This window comes from Rhinoraja longicauda, chromosome 6 (assembly GCF_053455715.1).
Source record: "Rhinoraja longicauda isolate Sanriku21f chromosome 6, sRhiLon1.1, whole genome shotgun sequence".
Taxonomy (NCBI): Eukaryota; Metazoa; Chordata; class Chondrichthyes; order Rajiformes; family Arhynchobatidae; genus Rhinoraja; species Rhinoraja longicauda.
Genome location: NC_135958.1, coordinates 70,577,523 through 70,591,143, shown reverse-complemented (window position 1 = coordinate 70,591,143; position 13,621 = coordinate 70,577,523). Strand labels below are relative to the sequence as shown.

The 13,621-nt window shown below is 40.0% G+C and overlaps 1 protein-coding gene and 1 long non-coding RNA gene across 2 annotated transcripts in view; one reads left to right on the top strand and one right to left on the bottom strand.

Annotated features, from left to right (window-relative positions):
* gna13a (guanine nucleotide binding protein (G protein), alpha 13a) overlaps positions 1-4,500 on the bottom strand; it is a 64,137-nt gene extending 59,637 nt beyond the window's left edge. The window contains exon 1 of the mRNA XM_078401303.1: positions 3,967-4,500. Coding sequence (XP_078257429.1) covers positions 3,967-4,479 — 513 coding nt within the window. The 5' untranslated portion in view covers positions 4,480-4,500. The remainder of the gene's footprint in view (positions 1-3,966) is intronic.
* LOC144594582 (uncharacterized) lies at positions 4,066-8,440 on the top strand. The gene is made up of 3 exons (XR_013547407.1): positions 4,066-4,347; positions 8,004-8,164; positions 8,293-8,440. It is a non-coding gene; the product is annotated as an uncharacterized LOC144594582 (long non-coding RNA).
* Positions 8,441-13,621: the final 5,181 nt, after the last annotated feature.

Here is a 13,621-nt window from a genome sequence, read left to right as displayed (position 1 = left end):
TTGAGAAGAGGTTCAAAATCATTTGAACTCTGCAAATTAACTTTGAGAGGGTGAAAGGCTTCAAATGAATTGGATCATTTCCCATTTGATCAAAGCACCGAATGTCAAATCAGAGGACAGTGCCAAGTAAAATAAGCCAAAATCAGACAGCATACAAATGACTTACAAAATCTGAAATACTCAAGATGAACTACAGCAATATATTCAAAGGTTTCTGTGAAAAAATGAAATAAATGCTGAAAATGTTTTGTCAGTCGAGCAGCAGATACTCCTGTGGAGAGAGAAAGATAATCTTCAGGTTATAACTTGCTAGAAAACATTGGTTGCACCACTGTAAATGCCAGAATAGTTCTGCAATAACCAGTACCCACAACCTTGAGAGCCCCACCCAAACAGAGTAGCCCAGGAATTGCTGGCCACAAATAATTAGCATTTCACTAAACAGTTTTCAGCAGTGAAAAGCAAATTTGCTGCAATGCCAGTACCTGCATTCGGCAATCTTTGTAATAAACCCAAACACATCAATTCATTTCAATTGAACGGAATGGTTAATAAAGGCATTAGTATTTAGTAACTTTTCTTTGAAGGTGAATTTAGATTCTAATTATTTTCTATTTAAAATAGAGTATTTTCCAATCTTTGGTATGTACTCTTCCAATTATTTTTAATATTTGCAAAAGCATTTTCATGTCAGGGACAAAGGGTTCTGAACAGGAGGGGCAATTACTGACCCTTCTGCATGATGGCACCATGTGGCCCAATACACTAACTGTTGGACAATATTTCTTCACTTAGGCTCAAAATGGCATATACCAGTCAGTTAACAGCACCAGATACACAAAAGGTAAGTTTGCCTTTCTCAGAAGCCCTCAACAGTATCATGGATGCTGCAAATAACTGGGAATGAAAGGGGAGGGGGAAAGGTGAGATGAGGCAAAGGCAGCCAGAGGCAGAAAGGGAAGAGCCAGGGAGGGAGAGGGGAGGAGGCAAAGATGGCAGCAGGAAAGGAAGAGAGCAGCCCAGAAGAGGGGTTGAGAGGATCTGTGGGGATGGAGTGAAGGGGGCAAAATTAATGTGGGGTGATAAGAGTAGGGGTATGGGATAGGGGATGGGAAGACCCAAGCGGCGGGGGGGGGGAAGGAGGGGTGTGGAGGTGTGGAGAGGTGAAGCGAGAAGACCTGGGGAGGGTGGGGGGGGAGCAGGATGGGAAGACCCATTTGGGTGGGAGTGGAGTAGGGTGAGGCGGGAAGATCCGTGAACTTGGGGGGGGGGAAGAGAATTTGAAGCAGCTGGTTTGCGTGAAAAGTGGTGGCAGCCGAGTGAGGCAGAGAGGTGTGACAGCCAGGGCGGGGACGACGACGACGACAGTGGGGTTGGGTGGAGGCCTTTTGTCAAGTTGGGCAAGTGTGGGTTGAGGATAAAAGTAAAGGCAGGGTAGAAACGAGGGTATCCAGGTTGTTGGGGAGAGAGTGGGGTCAGCAAGTGGGGGAGATAGGGAGGAGAGTGGAGCTGGTTGGTGAAAGTGTGGGGGGGGGGTGTGAAGAGGATAGTGGGAGCTGCCAGGGGAAAGAAGAGAGAGTGGGCAGTCATCATGTGGTGGGTGAGAAGCCAGGAGTGGAGGGTTGGGAAGAGGGTGAACCAGCAGTTGGCCAAGGAGTAGAAGAGCGACTGGGAAGAGGGCAAGGCATCTGGCGATGAGAAGTTTGCAAATATTAATCACTTCCTGATATCTCGGTCAAATGTGGAATACATTGTCTTGCATTATGCTGTGCATGACAGCAGGAAATACTTTACTCGTTATTCCCTATTTCTGCTAATAACTATTGATTAGATAGAGCTGATAGTTGAGTATTTCTTTGTAATTCTATATCCAATACGAACTCCAATGCCAATATGCTGCTAATGCTGAAAGATAAGACGTTATTTTCCTCAGCAGGTCACGCTGCATGTGTGGAGAGAAACACAATTTCTGCACAAACAGCAGAATTAAGATCAGATGAAAGGACATTGACATAAAATGTTCAATGTTTCTCTCTCCACAGCTGTTCTTGGATTTAAGTATTTCCAGCCATTTCAGCTTTTATTTTAGCAAATATTTAGTATACATTTGAAAAAGGCTTCGCATTTATTTTTAAGCCTGCTTCCTTCTTCCTCTTGAATAGCTAAGCACATGGTGACCTATACTTCTCATTACTGATTATGACTTTAAGCAAGTTTCTCATTATATTGTATTCACATTCAACCCAATAATTACTGACATATCTACATTTGCAAAACACACAATTAATCATATAAGTGACTGAAACTATTTTTTGTTTTATCCCAAAATCAAATTAGTCAAAAAAACAACTGATTTTCCAGGATATTTCAAATTACTCAATCAAGAAGGACAAACAATGTGGAGAACAGTACTCAGTTGATATTCCACTCAATCATAAATCAGTTGAAATTTACTTTCACTTCAGGACAAGGGTCTACATTGAAATCAACATATCTTTGGGTCTGAGTTAACAGAACTGATTTTACAAGAGTTCCAATTGCCTTCAGTTTTTAAACCTCAAAGTAATTCAACATTAGTACATCTTAATTTCATCGCGAGTACAATTGTCTTACTATCAGAACACTGAGAAATCAAATTCCTGGACAGTCTACGAATTTGATTCTCCCATATTTGCCAAATTCCATCAGACTTTAACCAAAGCACTATCATGAACTGCACCCATTATATAACCACAAAGCAGAAACATGTTAGCGATCATAATTGGTGCTATTTCACCAAGAACACCCAGCCTCCCAGCTTGAGATTTAGGATCACAAAGAAAACAACCAACATAAAATTGCAGAGACTGATACAGGAAACAAACCATTTTTTTTTGCTAATTATAGTGCACTACATTTGCAGAGCGATCAAAGGAAAAACTATGAATTTATGCAGGTAATTCCCAACAGCAATCAACTCATTTACCTAGAATGTTATTATTTCACTTCCTCTCTCCTTACATTTTCGTTTTTTTCTAATGTACAGAAACACTTTTGCAATAATATGCAAGTTCAATGTAACATGCACATTACATCCATCCAAACTGCACAATATGGAAGTAAGAATTTCTCCAGATGAAGATACTTTGCTTGGAAAATGCACATGTCCTATTATTTTTAAAGAGGGGGCATAAAGATTGTAGTAATTCGAAACACAATAATACAATATAGAAGCAAATGCATGCATTATTTAAAATAAAACAAACTTTAAAACTACAAGTAGTCACAAACTCAACTTTTTTTTCCATGTATCAGGCAGGCACTTATATTGAAGACATACTTCAGTTTTGTTGTAAACAATACCATCTTCATGAATCAGAAATACATGAAAATCCAGGCCTTCAAATGAATCAATGAAAGTCGATTCCATTAATGTGCCAACTGACAAGCAAAAGTCAGTGATCCTGAGCAACTCAAATCTTCATAAACTTGTATCCACAAAACATAACTACCTTGCAAGTCATTCCTGAAGATGTCACGTCTTTGAGAATTATAAATTTCTAATGCTACATAAGATTAGATCGGTAGAAAATGATACAAGACTGTTGAGAAAAAGGTCATCAAAAATCCTGCTCACTTTCGACTTCAGCTATCACATATATTTGTGTTTGAAATAATGCGTGTTCTGTAAACATTCAAATATACGTCCAACAACTAAGACACACTAAAAATGTTGATGATATCGGAGAACCGAGTAGCCCATTTATAAATGGACGAGCCAATACAACGATAAATATAGATTTTTATAAAGAAATTAAAAGTTGATTCGTGCTAGTTTGCAAACTAGAGAAGCCCTCCACCCGCCCAAAGTTCTGACACGGAACACACCCTCTTCAGGAAGACGCTGGCTTCTCGTTCCTCTCCAAGCCAGGCCTTCCCAACCAAGCCCGCGCGTCTTTTCCACCGCATCGGCTCCGAGTTACTCACCAGCTGGAACTCCCTGCGCCTGTCGTACGCATTCTGGATGCCACTGTCTTCCCACAGCGATCTTAAGGCGGACAAGTACTTGAGGAAAACCCGCGTCTCCACGAGGCCCGCGGCGGCCCCGGTCAACGCCCTGGTGTCGACACTCATCAGGAACTCGCCGTTCTGCTGGTTGCCGGGGTCTCCCCAGGGGATACGGAGCTTTTCCCTGGCGTCCACCAGGACGCGAACGCCCTTCAGGATGTTGCTGTAGATGGTTCCCCTGAACTCCTCCTTGGCCTTCTGATCAAAATCCTGGCCGTGGATAATTCGCATCTGCTTGAGGAAAGTGCTTTTGCCGCTCTCGCCGGCGCCGAGCAGCAGGATCTTCACGAGTCGCCGCACGTAAGTCTTATCCCGGGAGATGAGCTCGTCTATCTGTTTGCTTTTGCGAAGCTGCTCGGCCTCTCGCTGGTTGAGAACGCAGTTCGGAAAACAAGCGGCGAGGAGAGAGCGGGACGGCAGGAAATCCGCCATCTTTACCACTCGATAACATAGTGAGGAGGGAGCGACGAGAACGCGCGTTACCGCCACTCGCGGCCGCGCACGTCGCTCGGGGCTGCCTGCAGCGGCTCCTCCGGCTGGAGGAGTAACATGCCGGATGCAGTGCCCTGCACAGAGATGCCACTGTCTTCCCACAGCGATCTTGACCCTGCTTAACTCATCCCAACCCACCCCCTCCCCATGGACCTTCCCTTCAACCGCACGAGATACAACACCCGTCCCTCGATTTTGTCCAGGGACCCCCACAGTCTGAAGAAGAGTCTCGACCCGGAACGACACCCATTCCTTCTAGCCGGAGATGCTGCCAGTCCTGTTGAGTTACTACAGCATTTTGTGTGTATCTACGGTGTAAACCAGCATCTGCCGTTCCTTCCTACACACCACTACAGTCCTTTCAGGTTATGGGAGCGGTTCACTTGCACCTCCTCCAACCTGTATCCATTGTTCTTGGTGTGGACTCGTACATCAGCGAGACCAAAGGAGTCTGGGCGATCGTTTCACTGAACACCTTCGCTCAGTCCACCTGGGCCTACGTGGTATTCCAATTGCCAAACGCTTTAACTCCCCTTCCCATACTGACCTTTCTGTCCTGGACTTCCCCCACTGTCAGAGTGAGGCCAAACACAAATTAGAGGGACAGTACCTCATATTTCGCTTGGGCAGCTTACACCCAAATCCGTGGTATTGATTTCTCTCACTTCAGGTAACTCTTGCATCCCATCTCTCTCCGTCCCTCCCCCACCTTTACTTTAGTTTAGTTTAGATACAGTGCAGAAACAGGCCCACCGAGTCCACACTGATTAGTGATCCCCGCACACTTACACGATCCGACAATTTACAATTATATCAAGCCAATCAACCTGCAAACGTACCATTTACTCCTGTTACTCAAGTTACTCCAGCACTTTGTGTCTTGCGCCGTATAGTGTAAGATAATATAAGTTATACATACAATTCTGAAAGATAATAAAATAAAAAGTCTGTGCAAAAAAAGAACCGGTCATTGGTGTAAAACACAATTTTGCACTAGTGCAAAGTTGTCATGAAAAAAAGACACAAAGTGCTGAAGTAACTTAGCGGATCAGGCAACATCTGTGGGGAACTTGGACATTTTGAGTCCCTTCAGCCTGTTTCAGATTGTCATAGGCACAACATGGATAGACAACGTTTTGGATGAGAATCCTTCAGACTGCTGTAGATTGCCATATGCATGAGTACGTTGAGGTGCAGCTACAATGATCTTACAAAGTGCTGGAGTAACTCAGCGGATCAGGCAGCATCTCTGGAGCTCATGGATAGGTGACGTTTCAGATTGGGACCCTTCTTCAAATTGTCATATGCACACATACAATGAGTTGCAGGTCCAATGAAAATCTGACAAAGTGCTGGAGTAACTCAGCAGGTCAGGTAGCATCTCTGGAGAACATGGATAGGCGACATTTAGGGTCGCAGAGTGAAGAAAGGTCCTGACCTGAATCGTCGTTTCAGTGAGAAAGTTGCCCCTCAGGGCACTTTCAAATCTTTTTCACCTCTCACCTTAAACCTATGTCTTTTATTTTTGATTTACCAGGCAATATTTCTTACCAAAGGATGCAATGCTTCGCACTGTTAGTTCTCTGAGCCACAACAGCAACTATGCTACTTTGAGAACATCTCATGACGACATATTTTCCCTGGCATTCAATAATTCTTCATCAATTTGCCCACTCTTCTGCAGGACTTACAACTGTGAATCCTTAACTATGGATTTTTTTAAATAATTAAATTTGAAACTTCATCATTTGGAAAATTATTGCTTTCTTTGTACAGATTGACAGATATGGGCAGAGAAATGGTAGATGGAGTTTAAACTGAGCAAGTGTGACATGTTGCACCTTGGGAGGGTGAATATAAGGGAAAAGTGTACCGTTAATGGCAGGACCCTTAACAACATTGATGTGCAGAGGATTCTTGGAATTCAAGACCATTGCTTCCTGAAAGTGGCAACACAAGCAGATAGTGTGGTTTCAGCTCAATATTTCATAATTTTTACAATTCTATATGTACTTTCTCTAACTGCCCTCATTTCATGGCACTTTAATGTACAATTGTTAATGTTTTCTCTCTCTCTAATCTAATTTATTGGCGTGTCAAACTGATGACATCATCAGTCGTGTATTCCCATGCCAACACTGGATTTGCCTTATCAGATATAGTTTCCGTGTCCTATCCATCCCTCCCTCACCCTCTCTGTAACTTGAAACTAACTACGTAGAGAAGAACTGCAGATGTTGGTTTAAATCGAAGACAGACACAAAAGGCTGGAGTAACTCAGCCGGTTAGGCAGCATCTCTGGAGAAAAAGAATAGGTGACATTTTGGGTAGAGAAGAGTCTCGACCCAAAACATCACCTATTCTTTTTCTCCAAAGATGCTGCCTGACCCGCTGAGTTACTCCAGCACTTTGAAACTAATTAGTTTTCTGTCTGAAGGATTCCGACACAAAACGTCATCTGTCTATTCCCTCTACAGATGCTGCCTGACTCACCAGCACTCTGTGTTTCACAGCATCTGTGCATCCTTGTATCTCTAGTTTTCTGCCTTTCCTAACTGTGACAAAGGGTCTTCGACCTAAAGCTTAAACTCTGATTCTCTTTTTTTGTGCAGATGCTGCCTGATTCGTTGAGTTTTATTTGCATCTGGCAGTGGCTTCATGACCATTCAGTGTGGCTGAGTTCCTCCATCAGTTTGTTCTTTTGGTTTCAATGAGGTCTGTTTGCCATGTGTGTGGGTGCATGGGGATAGTGGTCATGACGTCCAACACAAGGAACAGCTCCAGATTTCATTTACCCTCATGACCACAGAAACTGACATGGCAACAGTTTCTTAAATACTGACTTGTTTCCCTCTGACCAGTATGGCAATGACAAAGGCAACTGTGCAGTATTTGATATAAACCGCACTGATCCCATTTTGACACATCAATCTAAATGTGAAATCCCCTAATGCTGCGTTTAATATATTTTTGCCCAATTTCATACAAGGTTTTCGACAGAACTAAAAAACTATTTATTCTATAAGCAACAGATATAGCTCACCAAAATAAGGTGAATTCCTGTTTCTAGGCAACTGAGGCTTAAACAAACAAGGAAGAAATAAACTAGAATAATTACTAAACACAATAGCCATGATATACATTGCACTACCATTGTAATACAGTGTCCACTGGGATACTGTTGTCAGAAACTAACATAAAAGAGATATGGAATGAGCAAGACCAGGCAGATTTTCAGCAGTAGCAAAATTGTTCAAATGCTCACCAACTAGAATAAGATGAGTCAATGCAATAAGTGTGGAGCCTCTTGAGATAAATAAGAAGACTGTGGAACTGAGAAGAAATGATCTGTTAAATGTATCATCAAACTGAAACATTAATTTTCTTGAATCTCAATACGTTTGCAATCGAGTAATGACATAAATTTAAGAAGGCAAATTGCATGTTGGTCTTTGTTTTTATAGGATTGGAGGTTTTGATACAGTTGACCAGAGTATTGATGAAAGCAACAGTGCACAGTTTTCATCCCCTTGCCTGAGTAAGAGCTATAGTCGCATTGAAAGCAGTCCGGAGGAGATTCACCAGGTTAATTGATGGTTGGTGTGAGGTCTTTGTGGGTGAAAGGGTATGTTTCTATGCTGTACCTTTCTAAACTAAACTAAACGATGTTAAAGATGCATTATTTTATGCAGTTTATATTTATCCGAACAACCCATCATTAAAAAATAGTATGCCTTTTTTATTGCTTCTCAGAACTTCTTCAACTCTAAAAATCTCAAGAACAAGGCTGGTATTCATTCAATGAAGGGCCATTGACCAGAAACTTCGGATGGTGCCTGACCTGCCGTGTGTCTCCAATATTTTCTGTTTTGATTTCAAAGTCTGAGGCCACCTTGGCAACGATGGGTGTGTTGAAAGGCTAGTATGATCTATTCCTAGGGCTACATCAAACTGCGTGTTGGTGCAACACCACCTCCAAAGTAAAATCAGTAGCACCCCCTTGCCTTCCATTCCAAGCTATCAAGTGCTGCCCTGCTCACTACTTGTCCTCACTGAAGAATGATGGCTGACAGCTAAGGATGTACAGCAGATAGTTCTTAAATTGAGTCACAAGTTAACATTATTGTTAGTAGATAAATAAGTTTTTTTCAAAAATATAAATAGTACATTTATAGAATAAGTTGCTTTGCCCTTCTTAAATATAAATGCCCGTTGACGTTTGCAAATTGTCATTTTTATTTTAAAAACTCGGCATACATTTTGCACAATTTTCTCCAAGTTGTCCACAAGTCAGTTAAAATTCCTTAAACATCAATTTATGTGAGGCCCATCTATTTCCCAAATTGAACTGAAAATAATACCAAGGGACTAAAACACAAAAGGTTTAAGTTTATGCTTCAATTATAGAGCCTTGGACACACCCCAACAGTTGGGCTCTATTCAGCCTGGGATAATTGCAGCTCAGGAAATGTATAATGCCTTCCAGGGATAAGTTATCAGAGTTTAACAAGTTAAGATCAATAATTCTGGTTTGTATTGTCTTTGATTTAAGGAGCTGTTTAAAAACGATGAGAGGATTAAAAAGAGATGCACAACAACTGTAAATTAGTGCAAAAACTCAGAAGATGGGAGCATAATCTCCAAATTAGAGTTCGGCAATTTATGAGTGAAACTATTTTTTAAAACTCTAAAAATGACATCATACAGATTGTTGTTACCTCATATGGGAATATTATTAGGGTAATTTTGCAGATGCACTTTGCTAGGTTGTGGAAGAGGGGGAGATTCCTTAATGAGTTACTTTATGGTATTGAGAAAACTTCCTTCTATTTTAAAATACAATAGGAATCTTAATGGAGTGGTTAAATTACTGATTAGCAATCAGGAGACATGAGCTCATACCCCATATGTTGAGTTTACATTTAGTTATCTAAATAAATCTAGAATTAAATTAATGCACGTAGCAGTAAAATCAAGATTATTGTAAAAACACATCTGGCTTACTAATTCTGGTTTACAAATTCTCTCTGGGGAAGGAAACATGCCAGACCTATCCATATGCAAGTTGAGACCAACAGCAATCTGGTTGGCTCTTAGTTGCTCCCTGAAATGGCCTAGCACCACTAGGTTGAGTAAAAACACATAAATATCTCAACAGGTTACAACACTCAATATTGACTTGGGTATGGATTCAGAAATGGCAAAGCCACACTTTGCACTGGTAAGCCTGTCCAAACAACGAGAACGTTCTCATCTACCAGTCAAGCAACTCACTGGCATAGCCATACTCACAATTTATTTCAGTCAAAGTCCCGGTTGACGTGTGTAGGAAGGAACTGCAGAGGCTTGTTTAAATCGTAGACACAAAAAGCTGGAGTAACTCTGCGGGTCAGAAGAAGGATGTTGATCCGAAACATTACATATTCCTTTTCTCCAGAGATGCTGTCTGACCCACTGAGTTATTCCAGCTATTTGTGTCTATCCCAGATTGCTCTGTTGTGACCCCTGCTGTCTTAACACAGTGGTATATTGTCAGGAATGAGTGACTACAGGAGCGGTTGGTCCACGACAGATTGTTGGTAATATTAACGCCAAGGAACTTGAAGCTCTCAACCATTTCCACATCTACACCATTGAATCCATCCACAATCTGTGACATCATGGCCCAACCACTCCTTAATCTTTAGCAATTGATGAAGGGATAATTTGTAATGCACAATTTGTAAGTTATCTGACATTGGCAATTTGATTTTTCTTAAGCTTTCAATAGTTTTCCCTGTAAAATATTTGTAGAAAAGCAAAGGCAAGTTACATTACGAGGAAAGGTTGTTGAGGCTTATCTTGTATTCCTGTTTCCCTTATTTGTTGCTTTCATTCTTTGTCCTTCAGACTGAAGAGGGAGCTAACGGGAATTCCAACTGTCTATAATTTTGCTCATGACATAACATGTTCAGCTAATCTCAGTATTCAAGAGAGAGCTAGATCGAGCTCTTACGGATAGCAGAGTCAGGGGGTAAGGGGAGAAGGCAGGAACGGGGTACTGATTGAGAATGATCAGCCATGATCACATTGAATGGTGGCGCTGGCCCGAAGGGCCGAATGGCCTACTCCTGCACCTATTGTCTATTGTCTAATCTATGTTTGCAAAGTTCAACAAAAAAGTTTTCTCTTCAACCTCAAAAGTAAAGTCCCTTTATGTGCCAAATCAAAAAAAATGGTCATTATTCAAGACTATTAACATCCTTCACTGAAATTAATGTTGGCAATCTTATTACAATCAATTAGAAAAATAATAATTTCAATATGAGGATACAATGTGTGAATACCCACAAATTAGTTCTAAATCTGACAAGCACAGTTGAACAGTAACACGGGAATTGTAATTGGTTTCATGATCATTCACCAAGAGCAAATAAAGTCAATTTCACCATATTATATTCATCTTGGTTTCACAGTATACTTTGAAATACTGTATATTTCAAAGAATACTGTGAATTTCTTCACTGAAGCTGATGTTTACAATCTTATTTCAATAAATCGCAAAAAACATAATTTCTGAAGAATAATATTTTTGGAAATTCTAAATTATATTTCTACGGGTTTGCAATATATTACATACAGTTGTTTTATTAAGTATTTTGAGGTTCACTACCTTTCCTCATTCTTATCCCTATATCATTTTGTCATGCAATGGTTTTTACTTTCACTTCTGGTGAAATTATGGAATCAATTCCCACACAATATACTTTGAAATTAATACACCGAAACCAAGTGGAATATAGGGTGAAGTTGACTTAATTTTCCCTTGGCACACAATCATGAATCCTAATGCAATTCTGGTGCCACTGTTCAGATGTGTTTATTGGACTTGGAACTGACCATGAGGTCTCCATATACCCAATCCTCATATATCATCCTTAGAGGGCCAAATACCACATTTACGACATTAATGATCTGGGTTTGCTACCACAATGGTGGACTATGATTATGAACCTATAGGCTGAAACATACTGGGAAATCTTTTGCAATGAATTGTCGGCATTTACCAGTACCTCCCTCACCTCCGACCTCCATAAATGTAAGGATTCTGAAGACCTACATGAATGTGGAAGTCTTGAATATTCTGGCCAAACTCTTCCAGGTATTTCATAACTCACTGACCCTAGACTCCCCATGGAATTCAGAGGTGGAACATAAACCTATTGAATCCTGCCTGTTGAACTTACTGCAGATTACATTTGGCAGAGGAACCAGAATTGCACTCATTTCAATGGAGGTGAAATAGCTGCAAGGGTTTAAATGCTTTTAATTACTTAGGCATTTCAATTAAAAATAAAAAAATTGTTCATTTAATGCTATAATAGATTTTTTAATGCTTCTGAATGGGTGAGGGATGTTCAGAAACATTCATAATCTTTGGAAGCTTTGACAACCAGCAACATATACAACATGATTTCTTATCACTGTCAAAGTCATCATTAAAGGTGAGACTTTATTATTTCAGGCTGAGCCTTTTAGTTTGAGTAGATTTACTAGTGAATTGATAATGGGGGATCTGCAAAAGTTAAATACATATTTACTTTACAAATATCGGCAATAATTTGACAATTCCAGTGGAAGTCATTGTGGCTCATTATTATTGGAGCCTCTGCAATATTCTTTATTCTTTGAATGTCTACCCTTTAAAAAAATATATAGCTATTTGCATGCTATTAAGAATATGATTTGTTCAATAATCCACGGAAGAATATTTATTTCACATCCTTTTAGTGTTAATACAATTGGGAGAATGCTGGTGGTTAGCTTCTAAGCCTTGAAAACTGGGCCATGAGTGCTGGTAAATAGATAATCTAGCTACTGTATCTTCAAATTCAAGTGCAGTTATCTAATTTCAAGCATATGTGATCTTTCTGCCTTGATCAGATCTTTAAAAAAAACTGCATTTCCCAGAGGTTTAATTGGTGTAATCATTGTATAACTGAGCAACAAAGCTGTGGATCTATTTCAACAAAATTCTGTATCTTCAAGTGAAGAACTGTAGCGTGTTGCTTGTATCATAATTTACATTACAAAAATTAAATAAAATTAAGATATTCTCCTAGATTTAGATCATTCCATAAACACCAAACTAAAGACTTAAAAGTTTATTTAGCATTGAAACCAGTCATTGACTACATAATGTCTCTCAAATGCTGCATTATGTATTTCTCTTACTTTCAGGAAGTGATAAATGCTATAACGACTGAGGCTATATGATAACCTACAAGATGATTTATTCTCCATGAATCATACCACTGAACAGAAAACAGTTATCAGCAAATTTCAATCTTATCATTAGTGTCTTTGAACATATTTTCGGCAAACTTGGTTTGATGATGAGCTTAGCTTTTACAAGTCAAACTCCTCTTGACTAGAGAGAATTTTCACTGCACTTATTTTAAAACCAAATTCTCCTCAGGTTCTGCTTGTTTCAATTTAGAATATAAAGGTAAAGACGTAACTCAATCCAAATGACACACTGCCCGACTGAACTAACCTAAGCTTAATTTTGAATCGATCTTCGGCTGCTCTCTAAGATTGTGTACATTGGCATCCACTTTGTATTGGATCACTAAATAAGACCATTCCAACACATAGAAATCACGAAAGAAATGAAGTAATCCAAAATCTCAAAGTTAAAGTGGCTGATAAGGACAATTCTGTCAGACATTTGGAAGGATAAATTGATCTTTCTATCATTCTTAGTGCCAAAAACAGTGACAAACAGGAGCAATTTCTGGCCTGTGTCACCTTCAGTTGATTGCTGTGTTGATAAAGGTAGCTCATTTTGTTACAAATCAGTTCTGAGATCTGCTTCAAGACCACTTTGTTATTCATCTGGAGAGGGTGGAGCAACCACTATGCAACCAATACCTAAGAGGAACTGCTTAAAAGAGCCTTTATGAGGGCCAACAAGAATTGATTTTCCAACAACTTAACCTTCCAAGTAAGAACACAGAATAGTATAGAACAAGAATAGGATCTTTGGCCCTCCATGTCTGTATCGAACGTTGCCAAATTAAACTAAACCTTTCTGCCTCCA